The sequence below is a fragment of the Tachypleus tridentatus genome, chromosome 10 (genome assembly GCF_004210375.1).
Source record: "Tachypleus tridentatus isolate NWPU-2018 chromosome 10, ASM421037v1, whole genome shotgun sequence".
NCBI lineage: Eukaryota > Metazoa > Arthropoda > Merostomata > Xiphosura > Limulidae > Tachypleus > Tachypleus tridentatus.
In genome coordinates this window covers 80,911,112-80,930,800 of record NC_134834.1, presented here as the reverse complement: position 1 = coordinate 80,930,800, position 19,689 = coordinate 80,911,112, and the positions used below count along the sequence as shown (strand labels likewise).

At 30.6% G+C, this 19,689-nt stretch overlaps 1 protein-coding gene across 2 annotated transcripts in view; it reads right to left on the bottom strand.

Moving 5' to 3' along the window:
* Positions 1 to 19,689, bottom strand: part of Pitslre (cyclin dependent kinase 11B pitslre) — a 48,174-nt gene that overhangs the window by 12,330 nt on the left and 16,155 nt on the right. For both annotated transcript variants that reach the window (XM_076462410.1, XM_076462411.1), the window contains 7 exons: positions 19,323 to 19,441; positions 18,131 to 18,286; positions 17,111 to 17,269; positions 14,851 to 14,913; positions 7,131 to 7,340; positions 4,519 to 4,640; positions 2,801 to 2,906 (listed from right to left, as the gene is read on the bottom strand). In XM_076462410.1, the coding sequence (XP_076318525.1) occupies positions 2,801 to 2,906; positions 4,519 to 4,640; positions 7,131 to 7,340; positions 14,851 to 14,913; positions 17,111 to 17,269; positions 18,131 to 18,286; positions 19,323 to 19,441 (935 nt within the window). The remainder of the gene's footprint in view (positions 1 to 2,800; positions 2,907 to 4,518; positions 4,641 to 7,130; positions 7,341 to 14,850; positions 14,914 to 17,110; positions 17,270 to 18,130; positions 18,287 to 19,322; positions 19,442 to 19,689) is intronic.

Below are 19,689 nucleotides of genomic sequence, written 5' to 3'. Positions count from 1 at the left end.
GCATTTTTGTAGAATTACATTTACAGAAGATCTTGAAAAGTTTTTTCTTCAGTTTTAATTGTTTAGTTATATTCCTATAATATCTCAGTATTGTTAAAATTGAGATTAAATATCTGTATGTCCAAAAATGTTACAAAAATACACAGGCTTTCATAGGATGTCCTAACTTTTTCACATGACTGTATACTGTTACAAGCTTTAAGTTACTTAGAATAAACAACTTAGCTTACTGTTATAATATGCAGTCATTCCAGAAAGAAGATAGGGGATATTTATAATTATTTCTTAAAATGTTATGATGGTTTCAAGATCAATCAAATCAAATGACCTCATATAGAGTTAGGGTAAAAACAAACAGATTATATACATATATAGTTTTTCTGAAGGAAAAAAACTGGTTATTTAAGGAAATTTTCAGAAAAAAATTAGTATTTTTCATCATATCATGAAAATTTCTTTGCACTCACAAAAAGGAAACATCATGCAGTAAAAATCTCACTGGGACTCTTGGGGGGGGGGGTGAGTCTATGGTACATGACCCTTCACTGTGTGACCCTAGTGAGGTCCCTGCTAAATTATAGAAGTCTGTACATTAATGGATATGCATAGATAAATCCTTTAAACAAGATCATTTACACAAAACATTTGCAACATATTATTAATGTTATTCATACATTTAAACTTGCCCCCCGCTAGTACAGCAGTATGTCTCCGGATTTACAATGCTAAAATCAGGGGTTTGATTCCCCTCAGTGGGCTGAGCAGATAGCCCTTTGTGGCTTTGGTGTAAGAAAACACACACACATATTTAAACTTTGGGATAATAAAGTATAAATGTAAAAAACATACTAATTTTTCTGCTTATTTTGTAAAACATTATTACAATTTACATTCTCTTACGATTTTATGGTCACTATCTTTACAGTTTCCAAAAGTTCAACTGTACAACTTAACAAAAAGCTACTTTATAAGTCTACTTAACATCTCTTAGCTTTAATATGTTAACCTTAATAATGATATCTTATATGTTAACATAAAATTGGCAGGCAGGTCTTTTTATTAAATTAGCATGGCTGAAAATGTTCAGGTTTTGGCTATTTAAAAGTTTTACAAATTATCAAAAACAGATTGGACACTTGACATTCCTAGATATACACACATGTAGTGTAAATAACTAAAATTATAAACAGGATTACTGTTATGATCCATTCTGTTACAAATTAGTGAAAAGAACAAAATATATTTTAATTCTCTCAATACAAGCTCAGTTGATCTGACTGACCATTCGGCCTCTTTGTATGCATTTGAAGTCTTTTTAGATTTTATAATTTCTCTCTCAATAGTGTTACATCTTCACATTCTCTCTTTCATAATTTATTAATAGCTGTCTCTATGTTTAATTATATTAAATTCTACCTATGAGATCTGTGAAAAAAATGAAAAGTTAACAATCCATAATATTTCACTGTGGGATCCTAGTGAGAGCCCATTTTTATGTAATATACAAATACACTTTTTTTGTACAAATTAAATCTGACACCAATATCTTCATTTATAATTGACTATGTTTCCATGGTCAACTCGTGCAATAAAAAATACCTGTGGCAATAGGGTTAACCTAACCTTCTTTAACAATAGCAACAATAACAAAAAGGAAATATCCCGTTGTGGGAGTTTAATTTTTATGAGTAGTTTTATATATATATATATATATATGAATATATTGTATATATACATGTTTATATCTAACAAAGAAGTTATATTAAGTTTAAAATCTACAGAAATGAAAACATGATCCAATAACATCTCTTTCCTTTGCTGAAATTTGAAAAAGAACCAAAACTAAAACACTTTTGAATGTCGACGTCATGTAATCATGTTTCTGTTTCTCAAAATTGGCATTATTACTACTTCTCACATACTGTTTAAAATTTTTTTTCTTTTCAAATTCCCATCCATTATGTTTATTTTACTAACCTATAAAAACATCTTTTCAACTATTATCAGTCTTGTGTCTTTCATTCTAATGTGCATTTGTCTGTACAGACAAAACCTGACACCAATGTCTCCATTTAAGATTGGCTTATGTCCATGGTGTGTCAAATCATCTGTAATGCTAAGCTTACATCCTCTATTCTTCTAAACAAGAATGCTCAACTAATCGTAAATACTCAAGTTTTGGTCTTTTTAGAAATTCACTGTATGTTTTCACATGTTATCCTGTTTACTAATTCTTTCATTTTTCCTTTAATGATTTTCATTTTTAAATCTACACAGAATACCAAAAAAACAACAACAAAAGTACCATTTATAAAAGACAGTCAAATAGAAAACTGAAATCTGCAAAGGTCAACTGTGTACCTTCATTACTGGGTATGTGTGTGTCTGTTCTCCTTTTTAATAAAATATATTTTACCATACCCACATTGTAACTTGTATGTTAGTTTTATTTATTTTTTCTTCACATTCAATGCTTTCTGATTTTAACAAAGATATTATTCAGATAAACATACATATAAAAAAGGTTAGGTTTAAAACAGAAAACAGTAGCTTATTATTTTTTAATGCTTAAACCCTATTTCAATGAAGCCCAGGATACCTGTAGTTTATAGAAAACATTTACATAACCAAATCTCATAAAAACATACAGTAGAGTTTTGTATGATGAAAATCATTTAACATTTTTATGCCTGAACTCTAACAAGTGCTAGAAAAAGTAAAGGAGCTACAGTAACCAAGGTGTTTTCATTTGAAGTGAAAGCTTGATGTTATATTTCACAAGGAAAAATCACCAACTTACCAACTAAAAATGGATGTTTCATGGTTTCCATTAGACTCTTGAGATCATGCTCCACATAGTCCATCACAATATAAATTTTGTCCATGTTACTACCAACAACTATTTCCTGTAATAAATCATTGAAACAACCAACTCAAGATTCTATTTGCATGAGGTTTATATTATGATCTACTGTCATTATGGGTATAAAAATTAAAGCATTTTTCAGAAACTTTTAAAGGCAAGAATACATAGTTTGCTAAAGCATTGTCAAAATAACTTGTTTTCAATCCATTTTTCTTTCAACTACCAAGTTGATATTTCTAAAGTGAAAATGTGAAGCTCAAAAATCCTTCATTAAAAGTGAATACAAATAAATGGTTTACTCTTTACACACCAGTTCTTCTGACAGCAATATAATAACTGTGTATGTATTAAGAATATTTTAGGCCAACAATAAAAATAAATCAACATTGACAAAAGCAAAAATATATATGCATGTATTGCTATATTCATTTATTGATTAATTTGTTCATTTATTTAAATTGCTTTTTACATTTTAATGCTACAAAGACAGCTGTTTCAAACACAGATGGACCACTCACTGATACTGAATGTGAAAATATAGTAGTATAATAATGGCAGCATTCACAAAATTACAATAGTGATCTTTATTTATGGCACAAAAATCATGAATTGTCATTAAATCTGTGTTAACAAATGTGCAAAAGATGTCTTACCAATTAATTTAAATACTGCAGTGTGGGGTTATTATTATTTTTTATTAGAATATCTTTCACACATATCATACTTACAACTTAAGCTTAAAAATCAATACAGAAAACATTGGCTGACACATCTTTACTTCACTATTTGTCAGCCCTAAGGCATGCTAATGTTTTATTTGAATTGAGAATTTTTCAACATATAAAATTATTATATAAAATAAATATTACAAGTTTTTTAAACAGTACCACTACTGGTGAAGTTTTCTAAATATTTAATACTGTTATTACAACAAGATTACAATATGTTTATCAATATTTTCAATCTTCTTACTGTTCTATTAAAATGAAATAATCTTTCCTAATGAACAATACAAGTGACATTTCCCAAACATTTATTACTTAAGAGTGGTAACTGTTAGTAGTAAGAATAACTCTTAGTAGCCGATTAAGATCTCTTTATATGTTATGTGAATCTCTACAGCAAATGAAATATTAAATTGACTAATGAGATATGTAACTTGATTAACATTAATGTTACCTATTACATAGTAATATTCTTCTGATATGTTCAGTATACAGTGAAATAAACACTATACAATAGTTATATACTACCTTTTTATATAAGCAATACAGCCTAAAAATATTGACCTGAAAGCCAAGTTTCACACATGCTAATTGGCAACAATCAGTTACAGTTTCTATGCTTTAGTCCACTCACCATAAGTTTATCAGTCAATAATTGTGTGTCTTCTGACTCAAAATAAAAATAAATACTTATTTTTACTGATAACTGAAAAGAATATTTAGAACAATCGTGTATGTGTGAACTGAAAAGAATATTTAGAACAATCGTGTATGTGTGGTAAAGAATAATGAATACAAATTCATTCTGAAAAAAAACACGTCATAGTTGTTACAGGCAACATTGTAACTGTTAACAGAACTGAAGGAATATACTTCTATAATATTAGTTGTTCACCAAACCTAAGGAGGAAAAGCTAATGTACTTACTCTGACTGTTACTATGTTTGGATGTTGTGCCTTTAATAAGGTGTTTATTTCTCTTAAAGATGTGATAGGAAATCCTTCCTTTTCCTTTTCCATTTTTAGTCTCTTCAAAGCAACGATTTCATCTAAAGTGCATACAGGTAAACTAAAATTGTTACAACAAAAACGAAAGATGATAACACATTTGAGAAAATAAATTATATTTTTCACAGTTGGTATCATCCTTTTCAAAATCCTTGAAAAGATAACAAAATCTCAATTTCTCTTCCATACCAATCTCACACAACAAAACACATGAATTCTAGAATTTGCAGGATAATGCTGATTATATCAGACAAGAAACTAAATGGTCTAGAACCAGCAATAGTGTTTTAACAACAGTTTATGTACATATTTTAAACACATTTGTCTGAACACTTAAGTAGTGTTTCTTTGTAGTACAAAATAAGAGTTTCATGATGAAACAGTAGTTACTGATTTTCAGAAACACAACTATATGTACAAACAAAAGTAACCATTTCCAGTCCAGTGACTTTACACTGGATATTTTCATATTTGGATTCATAAAAATTCATCATTCACAAACACTATATCAGAAACACATAAAAGCATAGATGTATTTTGATTAATTTTTGAAAGTTTAAAGTTCATATTAAAATAAAACCATGTGAGCTATATACTACACCATTGAGCAATACACACATCCATAGATGTTGATTAATTTTTGAAAGTTTAAAGTTCATATTAAAATAAAACCATGTGAGCTATATACTACACCATTGAGCAATACACACATCCATAGATGTTGATTAATTTTTGAAAGTTTAAAGTTCATATTAAAATAAAACCATGTGAGCTATATACCACACCATTGAGCAATACACACATCCATAGATATTGATTAATTTTTGAAAGTTTAAAGTTCATATTAAAATAAAACCATGTGAGCTATATACCACACCATTGAGCAATACACACATCCATAGATATTGACCACAAAACTCATTTTTTGAATGCATGTGAATTAATGATAATACAATTATGCAGAAAAATGACATCAGACATTAGCCTACTTTAGTGAAAGTAATACTGCACTAAAATATTTTACACATTTTTAAAACTAATACAATTGACTTAGCTTACTGTACATCATTTATAAAAGTTACCTTCTTATTCCATTTGACAGTAAAATTCACTGTACATTTCAAATTAGCAATGGTTTGTTTTTGAATTTTGAGCAAAACTACAAGGCCTCTCTGTGCTAGATGCCCCTAATTTAGCAGTTTAAGACCACAGAGAAAGCACCTTGTCATCATCACCAACTCCCAACCCTTTACTCTTTACCATTGAATAGTAAGATTGACAGTTGTATTATAATGCTCCCATGGCTGAAAGGACAGGAAAGTTTGGGGTGACCAGTATTCAAAACCGTGACCCTCAGGCTACTAATTAAGTGTAACCATCTGGCCATGCTAGACTAATTACCAATGGAAGAATTTATAACGCAAATACCAAAGTGACAAAATAAACAAGCATAGGAGGGAAAAAAGTCAATTTATTATTTTTATGTGACATACAACTAAAAGCAATTGAACCATGATAGAGTTGATTTATTTGAAGACGTGATCAAGAAAGGCCTTCTGTCATAGCAAATTTTAAAAAATTACAAGCTGAATCCATACAAGAAATAAGGGGAGCTTAATGGCAAATAGTGAGAAAAAAAAGTTCCAAATTTTTAGCAATATATTTGTGATTTTATCAGCTTTAGAAGTTTGGGAGCTATAAACCAGAGTGTTGCTGAATTTAAGTTTTTGACAGCACAAACTTCATAAAAATTTGATGTTTTCAAAAACCTTGAGCTTGAAATAGCAAACATATATTTGAACACTTCAGTTGCAGTTTTATTTTGCACAGGATTTGACGTGGAGGATCAGATAAAGTTTTAAAAATTAATGTTGTCATGCATCCTTTTAAAATGCACAATATTTTGAGCTGAAGAGAATTATACCCCTTTGGCTTTCTAGTGGTCATAAAGAATATAGTATTAAACATCAGAGAACTACTGGCAATTTGTGAAAGAGTGGACTTGGCAAGATGGGTCTAATTTTCTATTTTATGGCTCTGTAACCAAATAAAATTGAAAGCTATAAACATTATGCTTTACCTGAAGGATGACAATATTAAAATGAATAAGTTACATTAAATTTCATACTTTTCAGATGGATAGTAAATAAATTAGCAAAATAGAGATACCAAGAAAACAAATCTCGTATAACAAAAAGATAGTTTAATTACATTTTGAATACAACTCAGTAAAACCTAGCAACTTGTTCAGAAGATGTTAACCAAGAAATTAATCTCACTCAAGAAATAGCATAAAATAAAATTTAAACTGAAGTTCACAGGCTGCTTCTCATAAATTATACTGTCTTCATAAAACTTCCACAATATTAATGATTTTCAAACTTAATTTTTTCCCATCAAACTTAAATATTATCAGAATAGCATAATTTTGAATTTAGAAAGTGGCAAAAGATATTTAAAAGTCAACATTAGATTGGAAGAAGAATTAGTCCTTTCAAAAGAAGAATGCTGTTAAAATTAAAAACACAGACCTAATCGTTTATCTCTAGCTCGATAGACAACTCCATATGTTCCTTCTTCTATTCGGTTGAGACAGTGAAATTCTTCCACACTACGACATCCTTGGATAGCTGGGAGATAAGGTGGAAGCTGTTCTTTTAATTCAACTGGTGATGGAACTGGACTTTCTTCTTCCTCTTCGTCACTGTCTTTCTGACTACCTTCCTCACCATCTTCTTCAACTATGTAAAAGTCAACTGTGGTTAAAATTTTTTCTTACCAAACATTAAAACTTATTAATTTTAACAGAAGTTAATTTTACACTCAATTATTCCTTTTCACATAATTGTTTCACTCAGTGCTTTCAGTCCATAATTTTGTCAAACCACACATTACGACCTTTTACAGTTACATTGAAACTTCAATTAAACAACTTTATAGACAATGTATATCAATAAACATGGTATTAAAATGTGGTTTATAATCCAAATTTGTAACACTTGAAGTAGTTGTGCTCTGAGATCTTTACAGATTTATTATTTCTTTCCTATTATGAGTTTCAGACTGTTTAGAAAATTAGAAACTTAAAACAAAATGGATACCAACAAGTCAGAATGTAAAACTTTAGCCTCCTACTAGGTTCCCCACATCTTGTTATAGATTTCAAAGTAGTTATCTCTACCACATGTGCTAATTTAATGGGCATGTTTATAAAAAAATATAAAGATCAGCCTTTCTTCTACAAACCTTTTATCATGGTTATTCATTTTTGGCAGGTATGGTAGACAGTTGGTTACAGATTATTTATCTGTGACTACTGTATAGCTCTGAGGAGTTAACTGTTTTAAGCTACTGATAGCTTAATTACAAATTTTCAATTAGATTTTTGTAGTTTTTAGACTAGTGGTTGTTAAATTTGTTATAAAATGTCTATTCAAAAGGTAAATGAATTTTTATTTGAATAATAAACTTAATCAAGCAAAGGGAGGCTAAAATTTAAGCTCTCCTGACTGAAAATCACATATAAAGCATGTATTTTACTTCTGACCCTTGACTTATTTATTGCTTTTGATAGAGTAGCTGGTCCATAATACAGAGAACAAACCAACAAAATTAAAAAAAATAACATATGAGAAGGTCAAGAGCTGAAACTGTGAAGATAAAATGAGGGACAATCTAGCAAATGGACACGGCTTCATGTTTTGGACTCGTAGTTAAATTGGTTGCTAATTTGAGGCTGGCCTAAACCACATTATTCTGTCTTTTATCCCATTTGTTCCAGTCTATGCAGTTGTATGATGGATGCCAGCTGTTGGCAGGGAGTTAATCTGTGATGAAGAGAAAATGAGTCATCATTCTCATTCACATGTGCTACTTGAAACCAGAGTTAAAACACCAGCCCTATGTGTCTTTTAAAAGCAGAGCAAGGATTTACCTTTAGTTTTTTAAATAATTTTACTTCATTTATGGTCAATATTTCATTTCCCTGTCTGTTGAAGATTTCACTACAGTCAATGTTAGGGTACAGAAAACAGCATATAGAATATAATTTTACCAAAAACTGTTCATATTAATTTAGAAAGTTCGAGATTATGTAAATGGAATATAATAATTATAAGGCAAAAATAAGTATTTTAATTTGTAACACGAAACTATTCTTCTACTCAGAAATTCACAGACAAATCTTCAGTAGAAGTATTTTATTAAAAGTTAATATTTTCTTCAATTGAAAAGTATTTCCAGTAATACTCATCACTTCTTCAGACTACAGCTATTACTCAACTGCCAGGGTTCCTCCCTTTGCCCATCTGAGCAGTTGTCTGGTTTTTGTATTGCTTGCTTCAATCTTTTACACCACACTTATTGTTCTTGGCGATATTTGTCTCGTGATACTCTTCACCTACATTAATGCACTCTCTGTCCTGGTACTGTATAAAAGCACTTCATTCAGGTAATGTTATTATTTTTCTGAGTGTGACTTAATCTACAATCTCTAACACTGGCTCTAAGTGGGAGAAAAGTAGGAAGTGAGAGATCAGGAAAATATTACTGGAAATAAATTTTCAATTCAAGAAAATGTCAACTTTCAATACATACTCTCACATTACATTTAGAACCCCACACTGAGAAGGAGAAGGATTGTGGTGAGGGCATTATTCATACAATGATTGACAGGAAGGGAAAAATCCATTTATGCTCTACTCATGATAGTCCGTGAGTGGTGGTCTAGCATAGTACAGTAATACCATCCAGTTAAGCTTCTAAGAAGTCTTAAGGAACATCTCATTTATACAAAGTTTGTTGCAACCTAGATAAAGCATATTGCATTAGTAGTTGCTAGTGCAGAATTGGTTTGATAAAGGTACACCTGCCTGGACAACATTTTACACAGAGTGGAATCCCATGAAACTGAGGTAAGAGACCTTGAAATGTAAAAAAGAAACATGCATAATGATGAAAATAATCACCCTTCTCTATAATTTTGCAAAAGTTAAGAAAGCTAAAGGGGAGAGTCGAACATCCTCAGATGATACTGCCAGACCATGAAAATAATGTAAAATAAAAGTATTGGAAGAGGTCCACATACCAGCTTGCAAAATATCCTCCAGCAGATAATTCAACTGGGTTACTAGGTACATAAGAAGTGTGATGAATCTAATTAGATGAGACTTATAGAAGGTTCCTTGCCTTCAAAGACAACCCAGGATAAGCAACACAGAACAACTGCATACCCATTTTGTTAATAATAACTAGGGATAAATCCTCAGAAGCTGAATGATCAAAATCAATAAAACATTGTTTCTAGAATCTCTAAAGACATTTGTGTGGGCAACAAAAACCTTTAAAACCCTCAATGGTCATAACAAATGATCAAAATCTGATCAGTCACAAAAGTGAAAAATAGTGATTAGAGGAACTGGTGAAAAATATTAATCCCATTCTATGGCTGACTGTGTCTTAGGGAAGAACCAGTCTGAGGATTTAGGTAAAATGATAAAATGTTCTGTGGATAATCACTGCAAATCACTCCTGCCCGCTATGTCTGTAGGTCTGCAGCAATGAAAAATAAACTTTCAGGTGAAGGTGAGACACAGCATACAAGGTGACAGTTATAAATGGTATTGAGAAAGGACACATTATGCAACCTTAATCTACCAATTACATAACTGGAATGGTCTCTGAGAACAAAGAACCCAAGGCAACTTGAGAAAGCCAGAGTAATAGGGACTCAAAAAGAGAAAAAAGTTGTCCCAAGCACCCAAAGGTAATTGATAAGGCTGCCTTATGCAGGTCAATTGTAGAAGATGCAAGACCCTTGCCAAAGAACCAGGTCAAAAATGAGGTGTGATTGGCATTTCTCATTGAAGTGGGTTCAACCTCCTCTCAATACTACATTGCCAAAATATGCAGCATTTCCCTTGGTAAATGTTCTTTGGGGAATTTAAGCAAAGCCTGAGACAAATACATGTCAACCATAGAAATTAAACCATAATATTGTGTAAAGGACTGCATAACTTCCATGTTTAAAACTTGAGATTCTGGATTGCCAGATGTACCATTTGAAATCATTTCTGCCTCCACATAGTAAGCTGAAGAGGAAGTGGTGGGCATACCCAAAATATCACAGAAGCAGAAATTCAGGGAATAGTTGCCAATCTGGTATTATCAACAGAGCTCAACACTGGACTAAAACAAATTATAGTTAGTATAATGGGTAACATATGACAAGGGGGAAAGTCCTATAGTTGTAATCTACAGTGGTCAACACACTGATCATCATTGTTTCAAAACAAGAGCTGATCCAACAGAAAAATCTTGCAATGCAGGATCTGTTTGCAAGAATTTGTTTGGGTCAAAAAAATTATTTTACTTCTTTTGTCATCACCGATAGAACATGTCAAGCTGGAAGGGTGATATGATAGGAGTGATTTCAAAAAAAGATATCAAAGGTTAAAAAAATAAGGAACCCTGGACTCAATGCTCCCTTGAAGAGAAATACAAGACACCACTGTGGAATTACTGAAGTAAAGTCTGAGGATATTCTCCTTCATAATCCCAGATCATAAGTTATCACCTTACAAAAAGCAAGGACTTAAATATTGTGTAGGTTAGCCTTGTCATCCATATATAGACCCTTACCAAACATTAAAACCTATTAATTTTTAACAAAAGACAATTTTACACCCAATTATTTTTTAGTTATTGCATTTACTTGTTTCACTCATGCTCTCAGTCCATTGATTCGTCAAAGCACACGTTATGACTTTTTAAAAAGTTACATTGAAACTTTAATTAAACAAATTTATAGACAATATATACCAATAAACCCTCGAGATTGAAGAATGATCTTGAATAGGAAAACTGGATAATCCAATGAATCTATGATTATGATCTTTTGATTACAAAAAGACCAGTGAGTGATACCCACATTCCCAAAACAGAAAGAACTGCCCATACATTGGGAGAAGGACATGTGAGTAACAGTGGGGCTTCCTGTTCAAAAGCATGGAGCTGGATGGGAGCCAGTTGAGCCTGACCGAGAAACAAGATGAAAAATAAAAACATATGCTGACAAAATACTGAGTTGGAGCAAGAATATGTCTCAGCTCTGAAAATGAATTTTGCCTTGGATATTTCTAAAAATAGAATCCAGATGTGACATTCTGAAAAACTGTGCCAACAGTAACCAGCCATCCACTAAATGATATATGCACAAGGGAAGAGAATGGAGATGATGAGAAAAAGCTTGTATAATTTAACAGAACCCACATGATGCCAATGATAATTCAAAGGTAAAAACCCTGAACTACAGTACCTAACCCCTGTGCACTGCAAGTGCCAATAGTGGTAGGATACCACAAGCATGACAAAGTTCAAATAGGAGCAAACTACACTGATTATACATATCTTCAGTCCTAGTATATAAAAAAATAACAACAACACTAACTCAGGTTAAGGAATGAGTCATTTGTGAACATTGGATAATCTGGGCATCAATACAAATAAGACCAATCTCCCATTTTCTTTAGTCCAACAAATGACTGGAATAAAACCCTGGAAGAACTATCATGACTGTCCTACCAAATTCCGACAGCCATAGAACTAAGTTCTGAAATCAGAGGATATGCAGAAGATAGAAACAAGTTGGGCAGATAATGTTGGTGATTACATTAACTGAAAGACTAATCATGATGCAAGGACCTGTAGTATCCATGGATCCATCACTACATATCCAAAAATTCTTGGAGCCAAGCCCTTGAAGACCCTGAAGGTACACAATGTGTGTGTGTGTGTGTGTGTTTTTCTTATAGCAAAGCCACTTCCAACTATCTGCTGAGTCCACCAAGGTACACAATAATCACCAACTTTGCAGGGAGCATTCTGACTGAAAAGTGGAACCTTTGGATATGGACTGAATCTATTCTTGGTAACAATGACTAAGGGGCTTATGTCAGGACCCTCAAGTGCAGCAGAACTATAATTAAGCTAATGAAAGATGAGACCACAATAACAGCAGTAATAAACAAAGAAGTCAAAAACTGAATTAATGTGTATGCTATCAATGGTTCTAGCTTACCATCAATGAAGATGGTAATCCTGAAAGTTTTCAAACAAAATTTAGTGTTAGGAAAATAAAATGAAAAAATTGAGAGTTTTAAGTCTGCAGACTTTACATTGTCCCACTAGAGGACACTGATCTATTCGTTAGTTAACTACAAATTCTGCCATTGAATCCCTAACTTCGAGGAGTAGATATATTAGAAAGTTGGAATATGCTTCTATCTATCTAGCAGTGGTAGGCTAAAACATACAGTATCAACAAACAGCACGAGTTAATTTCTTAATTTAAAAGTAAACACTAAAAGAACCCACCTAAATATAGATTTTAGTGAGTCATGTGGTATACTGAATGCAGCACTGCTTAAAATTAGATCTTTGTGATGTCAAAATATTTAGTCTATAGTTTCAATTGAACCAACTGAAAAAACATATCAGAGACAGTTTATCCCAAAGCAGAAACATTTTGTATTTCTTTTTATTGACTGTGCTGATAATCATTGTTTGGAACACAATTTTGTCAGGTAAGTTTGTTTTGTTAGAGCAAAACAATGTTGATCCATCTGCTATTGAATGTAGCATATGGAAGTGAACCCTAGATTTCAGCACTGTAAGTCCTTAAACTTACCACTATCCAACGGGGGGATTGAAAAGTCAACAAAAGAAAGGAAGTCACAGGAAAAAGTGAATCAAAATTCCCTGAAGAATGTCTAGAGTTGTCCTCAATTGCAGCCTCAGAGCCCCATGGATGACTGTCTTAGCTGATATACTAGATATGTCATAAGAAATTTTACATTTTTTAATGTAGTGTAAGTATGCACAAATGGCAGAAAGCTACAAGGTAAGTAGATTATGAAAAAAAGAGCAGATTGTTGAATTTTTCACTTCTTGATAACACCAACTTCAAAATTCAGCATTTTCACATTATTTGAGCTAGATATAAACCTCAAATTATGGAAAGTTACCAAATTTGCAACCCAGTTTCTTCCACTGATAAGCTGTATCTGTTCAGGTGAGAAACTTACCAATCTCTACTGCTCTCTCAATAATAAATACAAGTGGCAAAAGTCGAAAATTGTGGTTAAGAATTTGTACTTTTTTAAATAAAACTTACACAAAAAAAGAAATCTCAATATTTCAGCTGTAATTTAATTTTGGAGGTAAGTCACAATTTTTAAATTTCTCAATGTTATTTTGTCCTTATAATAACCAAAAATATTGGGATAAATACTATTAAACTATAAGATAATGTTGTTGATGGTACTTTCCAGAAACTATAGAAAATAAAGAATGTTAAAATAGCCCACAGCTTGACTATATGTGAAGAAATGTATTAAGTTCATCATACCCATTTAGAACCCTAGGGCCATCTAATGTCAATACTTAATTTTTTTTACGATAAATACAGATATATTCTAATGTACTGTATCTGTATTGTAATCATCTCCATATGCAAAAAATACTAAAATTCTAAAAATAAATAAATCATCCTAGGCAGGGATGACCAATTACAGTCAATTTCACCAAAACAACTTTAAATGTAATTACCTATGAGTGTTTCTAAAAGCAAAAACCAAATACATAAAAATTTCAAACCACTGTAACATATACACATATTAAATACAAGAAAACTGTGTTTTTAAAATGAATTACACGTGATTTGTAATGGATTTACTGTTACACATTTATTTTAATATCTGCATTTGTTTCAGTTTCATGCATGTAATGAATATTGTTAAATGTGTATTGTGCAACTCACACTTGTTTTCTAAATTTCTTGAAGATTTTTGAACATAAGAATCAACAATGTGATTGCCAGTAATGTTGCCAATTAAACTTTCTAGAACCTCACCTAAAAGTTTACTAATTAAAGTGCCAAGACATAGTAAATAACATTACTGGTCAGTAACAGTCAGTATGTCTTGGAAACTTTAATTGTGATTAACACTTATTAATATAAGGACTACAGAATTATTACGAATGTTTATAGATTTCTGATGTTGTCTTGTGACAAGTCTCAGAAATTTGATACATGTTAACATTTAATTAACTTCTAAATTAAAATTAAAATTTCCAGTTATTTGAAGTCGTAATACGCAACATAATAAATTGGAGGCTTGTCCAAGGTAAATTGTAATACATGACAGATTAAATTATACACAAAATTTTATATTTAAAATCTAAATGAATTACCAGACTTTTTATCTTGTTCATCTTCAGACTGTTTTCCTTCTCCCTCACTCTCTGTACTGCTTTCTATAGGTCAAATTTTCAATTTCATATTATAATACAATCATTTCATCAGGTGTATCTTCTAGTTCTATTCATTAATAAAAGTTATACTAAAATAATAAAATATTTTTATTATTACAATAGAAATACACAAGACTTTCAATTATTTCTGAATTTTTATTGAGAGGCTAACTGTAGAAAAAACTATAGTTATATAACCACTAACAACTAATGAAAATAACTCTGTAAAAATACTTTTCTACATTTGATTTTTTAAAGCATGCATTCCTCTATTCTTGTACCTATTAACTAGAAAACTATGTTTCTGAAATTTTATCGTTTTTTTTTAAATGAGCCAGAAGAAAATTATTACAGCTATAATTTAGTTAGAATAATAATCACAATTTAAAGGAAAGAGCTTCATGTTTTTATTGAAAGATTATGTATTATTTATTTTCTTTCAAACACAATAAATGTTGAAAATCTGGTATGAAACATGTACTTCAAAATACAATATAATTCTATAATTAACCCTTTTGTAATGGGTCACAGGTCAAAAGCCAAGTCATTGCATTTGTAGACTTGCATTCAAAATTTTATTGTACCACTATTTTATGAATTTATGCCAATAAATTAGGAATCAAGTGTACATTATAATTCAAACTTTAATATTATATATGAGTTAATTTCTTTATTTAAAAGTAAATATTAAAATAGCACATCTAAATAGATTTTAGTGAGTCTCGTGGTTTGTTGAATGCAGCAATGATTAAAATTAGATGTTTGTGATGTCAAAATACTACATTCATAGTTTCATAGAAATAGGAACTCAAATTATCAACACTGACATGCTAGAATATAAAATAAGAACCTCATGTTCTTATTTTGCTGATATATGGATATGCACTGAAACAAAGATAATGGCTGCATTCATCTCTTTCCATTTTTAGAAACTGCCCCTTATATACTCTTACTTCAATACTTGACATGCGAATAACCAATCGACAGCTCAAAATGTCCTGCTCGTGGTTTTCTCAGCCATTTTAATTTGTGAAAAGGGTACAATTTTTTTTTTTCAAACCAAGATTTCATGAAGGTAAGTTGTGTCTTTTGGCTATTCAAAGTTTGATATTTTTTAAAAATCTAAATATATCATAGTTACTAAGCTTAATAAATTAGTGGAATTCCATGGTATCAGTTTAGTTATTTATCATTTCTTGATTATTCAACTGTATATGTATACATAAAATGTAAATTTTGTTTGATATCTTCAATGTGCAAAATTTTAAAAGGCTTAGCAACCTATGTCCAGCAGCAATCAAGTTCATATGCTGTAGATAGAAGAAATAATTGCTTTACTTATTTATTTATTGTTTTATATTTTAAGAAAAATGTGTTTCATAACTTATTTCTAAGTAATAATAATAATATATATATATAACATGTATAATAATTTAAATGTTACTGTACAATAAAAAAGTACTAGTCCACTAACACACAGTCAAAACTGGGTCAGTTGTATATTATTGAATACAGCAATATATATGAATGTATGTGCACCTTATCAATGCATGTTATGTAATGTTAACTAGGCATGACTTGAACGTCAATATAATAAAATATATATAATGTTATGAGACTTAAGCTACTTAAAACTTCGACTAAACATTTGTATTTTTGTGTTATAATATGTATTCATAAATAAAATCCTAATATTTTCAATGATAGTTACAAGATTTGTCTGTTGAGACCTCGCATAGGGAATAGAAAATAATATAAAATTATAAAATATAAAGTCTTACTGAAATAAAACGTTTGAAATGTATTTTGGAAGTTTTACAGATTAACATATAATATTTGAAACTTTTGGGATAAAGAATATTTTTTAATCATAACAAGAAATCACATAACACTTGGACTAGTGACCAAACAGACTCAACATTTTCACAAACAAATCCTTAGTAAAAATATTTCATTAAAAACCCTGATGTTTTGTGTACAAAAAATTGTAACTTTTACTAAAGGTCTGACAAATTTTGTGAATGCACATATGCTGTATCTAAAGTTACAGGGTAAATACCTAATGTGTGAAAATGCATATATGAGTTTGTGTATATTATACCAAGCCTGTTGTAAAAAGGGTTAATGTACTTAAGTGGTAACTGTATTAAGAATAATAAGTGTTGGAATGAAGAGAAAGTATAACAGTTCAACTACTTACCTTCAGAGTCACTAGAGTTGCTGGTGTTGCTTCCAGAAGCTGACTTCTCACTTGGTGAAATTTCTCCTTCCGAAGCCTTCAACCCTTCTTCTTCTTCTTCACTAACTACTTCCACATCACTTTGTTCTTCTGTATTCTCTTCTGCAGACTTGGATTTATCTACTCATTAAAAATGGAATACAATAATTGCACACTTTCAATTTTAAAACAATTAAATGTAATAAAAGCAACAGATAGATTCAAGATTTAGCTTTTAAAAAAAACAACTAAAAAGAGATAGTCAAATTTTTTATTTCTATTTTTCAAGTATTTTGATTAACAATATTCTGACATCATCACACTGCTTGTTTGTGGTCTTTGCACTCCTGGAAATTTAAAGAGTGCCGTTTCTTACGCTCCTTCAACAAAGTTAAGAAGCATGAAAGAGCAGAATTGTATAAGCTTTTCTTATAAATAATGCCCTGAAATAAACATGTATAGTAATTGAAGAGCAGGAAAAATAACGTTATTGTATATGTTTTAACACCATCGACATATCATTGTTTTATTTATGGTGCAGCTGGACAAAAACAGAAGAAAATAATTTCTAAGGAAATTTACTTTTTGAATGATATGCTTTCACGGTATGAAATTATACATCACAAAATGCTCATTACTATTTACAAAATTCAAGAAAATGAAACTTTTGAATTAGAATCATGGTATTCTTATTTCCTGTGAAATTAAAGTTTTCAATGCAGTAATTTTGTTTGATTCTTTCACTGCAGCTGTAGTGTATATTTCCCAGCCTTTTTGTGTTAATTGTGTTTGACTTACCATTGTTTTTGCTCATATATTTAAAGACTAAAATCAAGTTTAGAAGTGCCAAAATGAGCCTAGGTGCATTTTTCTTTTATCATACTTTTTTTTTGCAAATGCAATACTATTCAATTACTATTGCAAGACTGGTAAAATAATTCACATACTAAATTAGAAAAATATAAAAAAAAATATATACATTTAACTGCACTGTCTCCTTACCACTTGATATGTTCCGATGCATTATAGATTCTTTCTCCGTTTCTCTGGGTTCCTCTTCATTGTGGGTTGGAAGAGGACTGCGACTGCGTTCTCGTCTAGATTTCTCATGATTCCTCTCTTTGTCCCTGTCTTGTATTTTATCTTTTTTTCCCCCATCTATAATAATGAAATAAAATAAATCTCTAGTAGCATAAACCTTCTTTGAATGTTACTACAATAACAAGAAATAATATTCTATTTCACAGAGTAATCTTAAATCAACATCAATTTTTTCTATATATCCAGCAAACTTAGATAAAAAAAAAAAATGCAATGATATTTCATCCATTAGACATCTCATTTCAAAAATAAAATATTTTCTAATTTTTATACTAAATGTATATGTTTAGATGGTTCTAATAAATCTACAGGAAACTAGAAGATTGCATACATTATAAGAATTTGGAAAAGGTAAATCAGCAAGCTGCGTAACAACTGCAGCTGACAAAGTGAATATACTCAAGGGAAGTATACAGTATAACAAAGAAGGATCTCCATTTGAAAACAAGGTCAACAGGGTATAGGTTCATCAAGCTCTCAGTCATACACCTCAAGAAGAAAATGAAATAGGTACTCTTGTTATTTCATATAAAGGCATACTGTTACCATGCATAGCATTTATTGATCTCTTTGAGAACAGACTGTTGAAACAAGTACTGGGAAATCATCATTCTCACATATTTGACTGATTATGACAAAGATGTACAGAAGTCGGTTGTACTTCAAACATAACAGATTTATCGTGATGTCTTTCACAATGAAATTTACACTGTAGGGATACTGTTATTAGATAGAACATGGACTGTAACTATGTGGTGAGTTAATTTTATCCATTATTTTCAAAAGTGAAATTCAAAACTCACAAATACCCAGAAAGTAACATGTTATTACTGAAATAATATTATATCAATTTAGTTTTCAAAAGTCACTCCATAACAACTTGAGGTGTAAATCCTTAAACTTATTCTTTTACAATTCATAACCCAGCACCACAGTAGTATTCTTAGATTTCATACTGTTCAAATTACTACAATATTAAGTTTGATATTCATATAAAATTTTAAAAAATTAAGCCTTTTTTAATATATTAATTTCATTAAAATTCTTAAAACGAATATACCTAGTATATACGAATTTTGTTTCATTTACGTACATTCTTTCTGAAGATAATCTCTTCCAGTTTCTTCTCGCTTTTTACTATCATGCTGCCTTTGGCGCTGTGTCTCAGCTATCATTAAACGATCTTTCCTCCATTTTTGTTGTATCCTCTCCCTGCAATAAATTTTCAATATTACATACAAAACATTATTGATCAAGTGCCTGAAGAAAAGGGATCATTAGCACAATTTAATGTTTTAGACAAATGTTTAATATGTCACATTTGTTAAGCAAATTAAGAAAGCAAGAAAATATTTGCAGCATATAGTTGATTTTAACAATATAAGTAGTGAGAATTGTGGTACTGATAAATTAAATGTACATTACTTCTGGAAAGGACATTTTTCTTTGATCTTTGCACT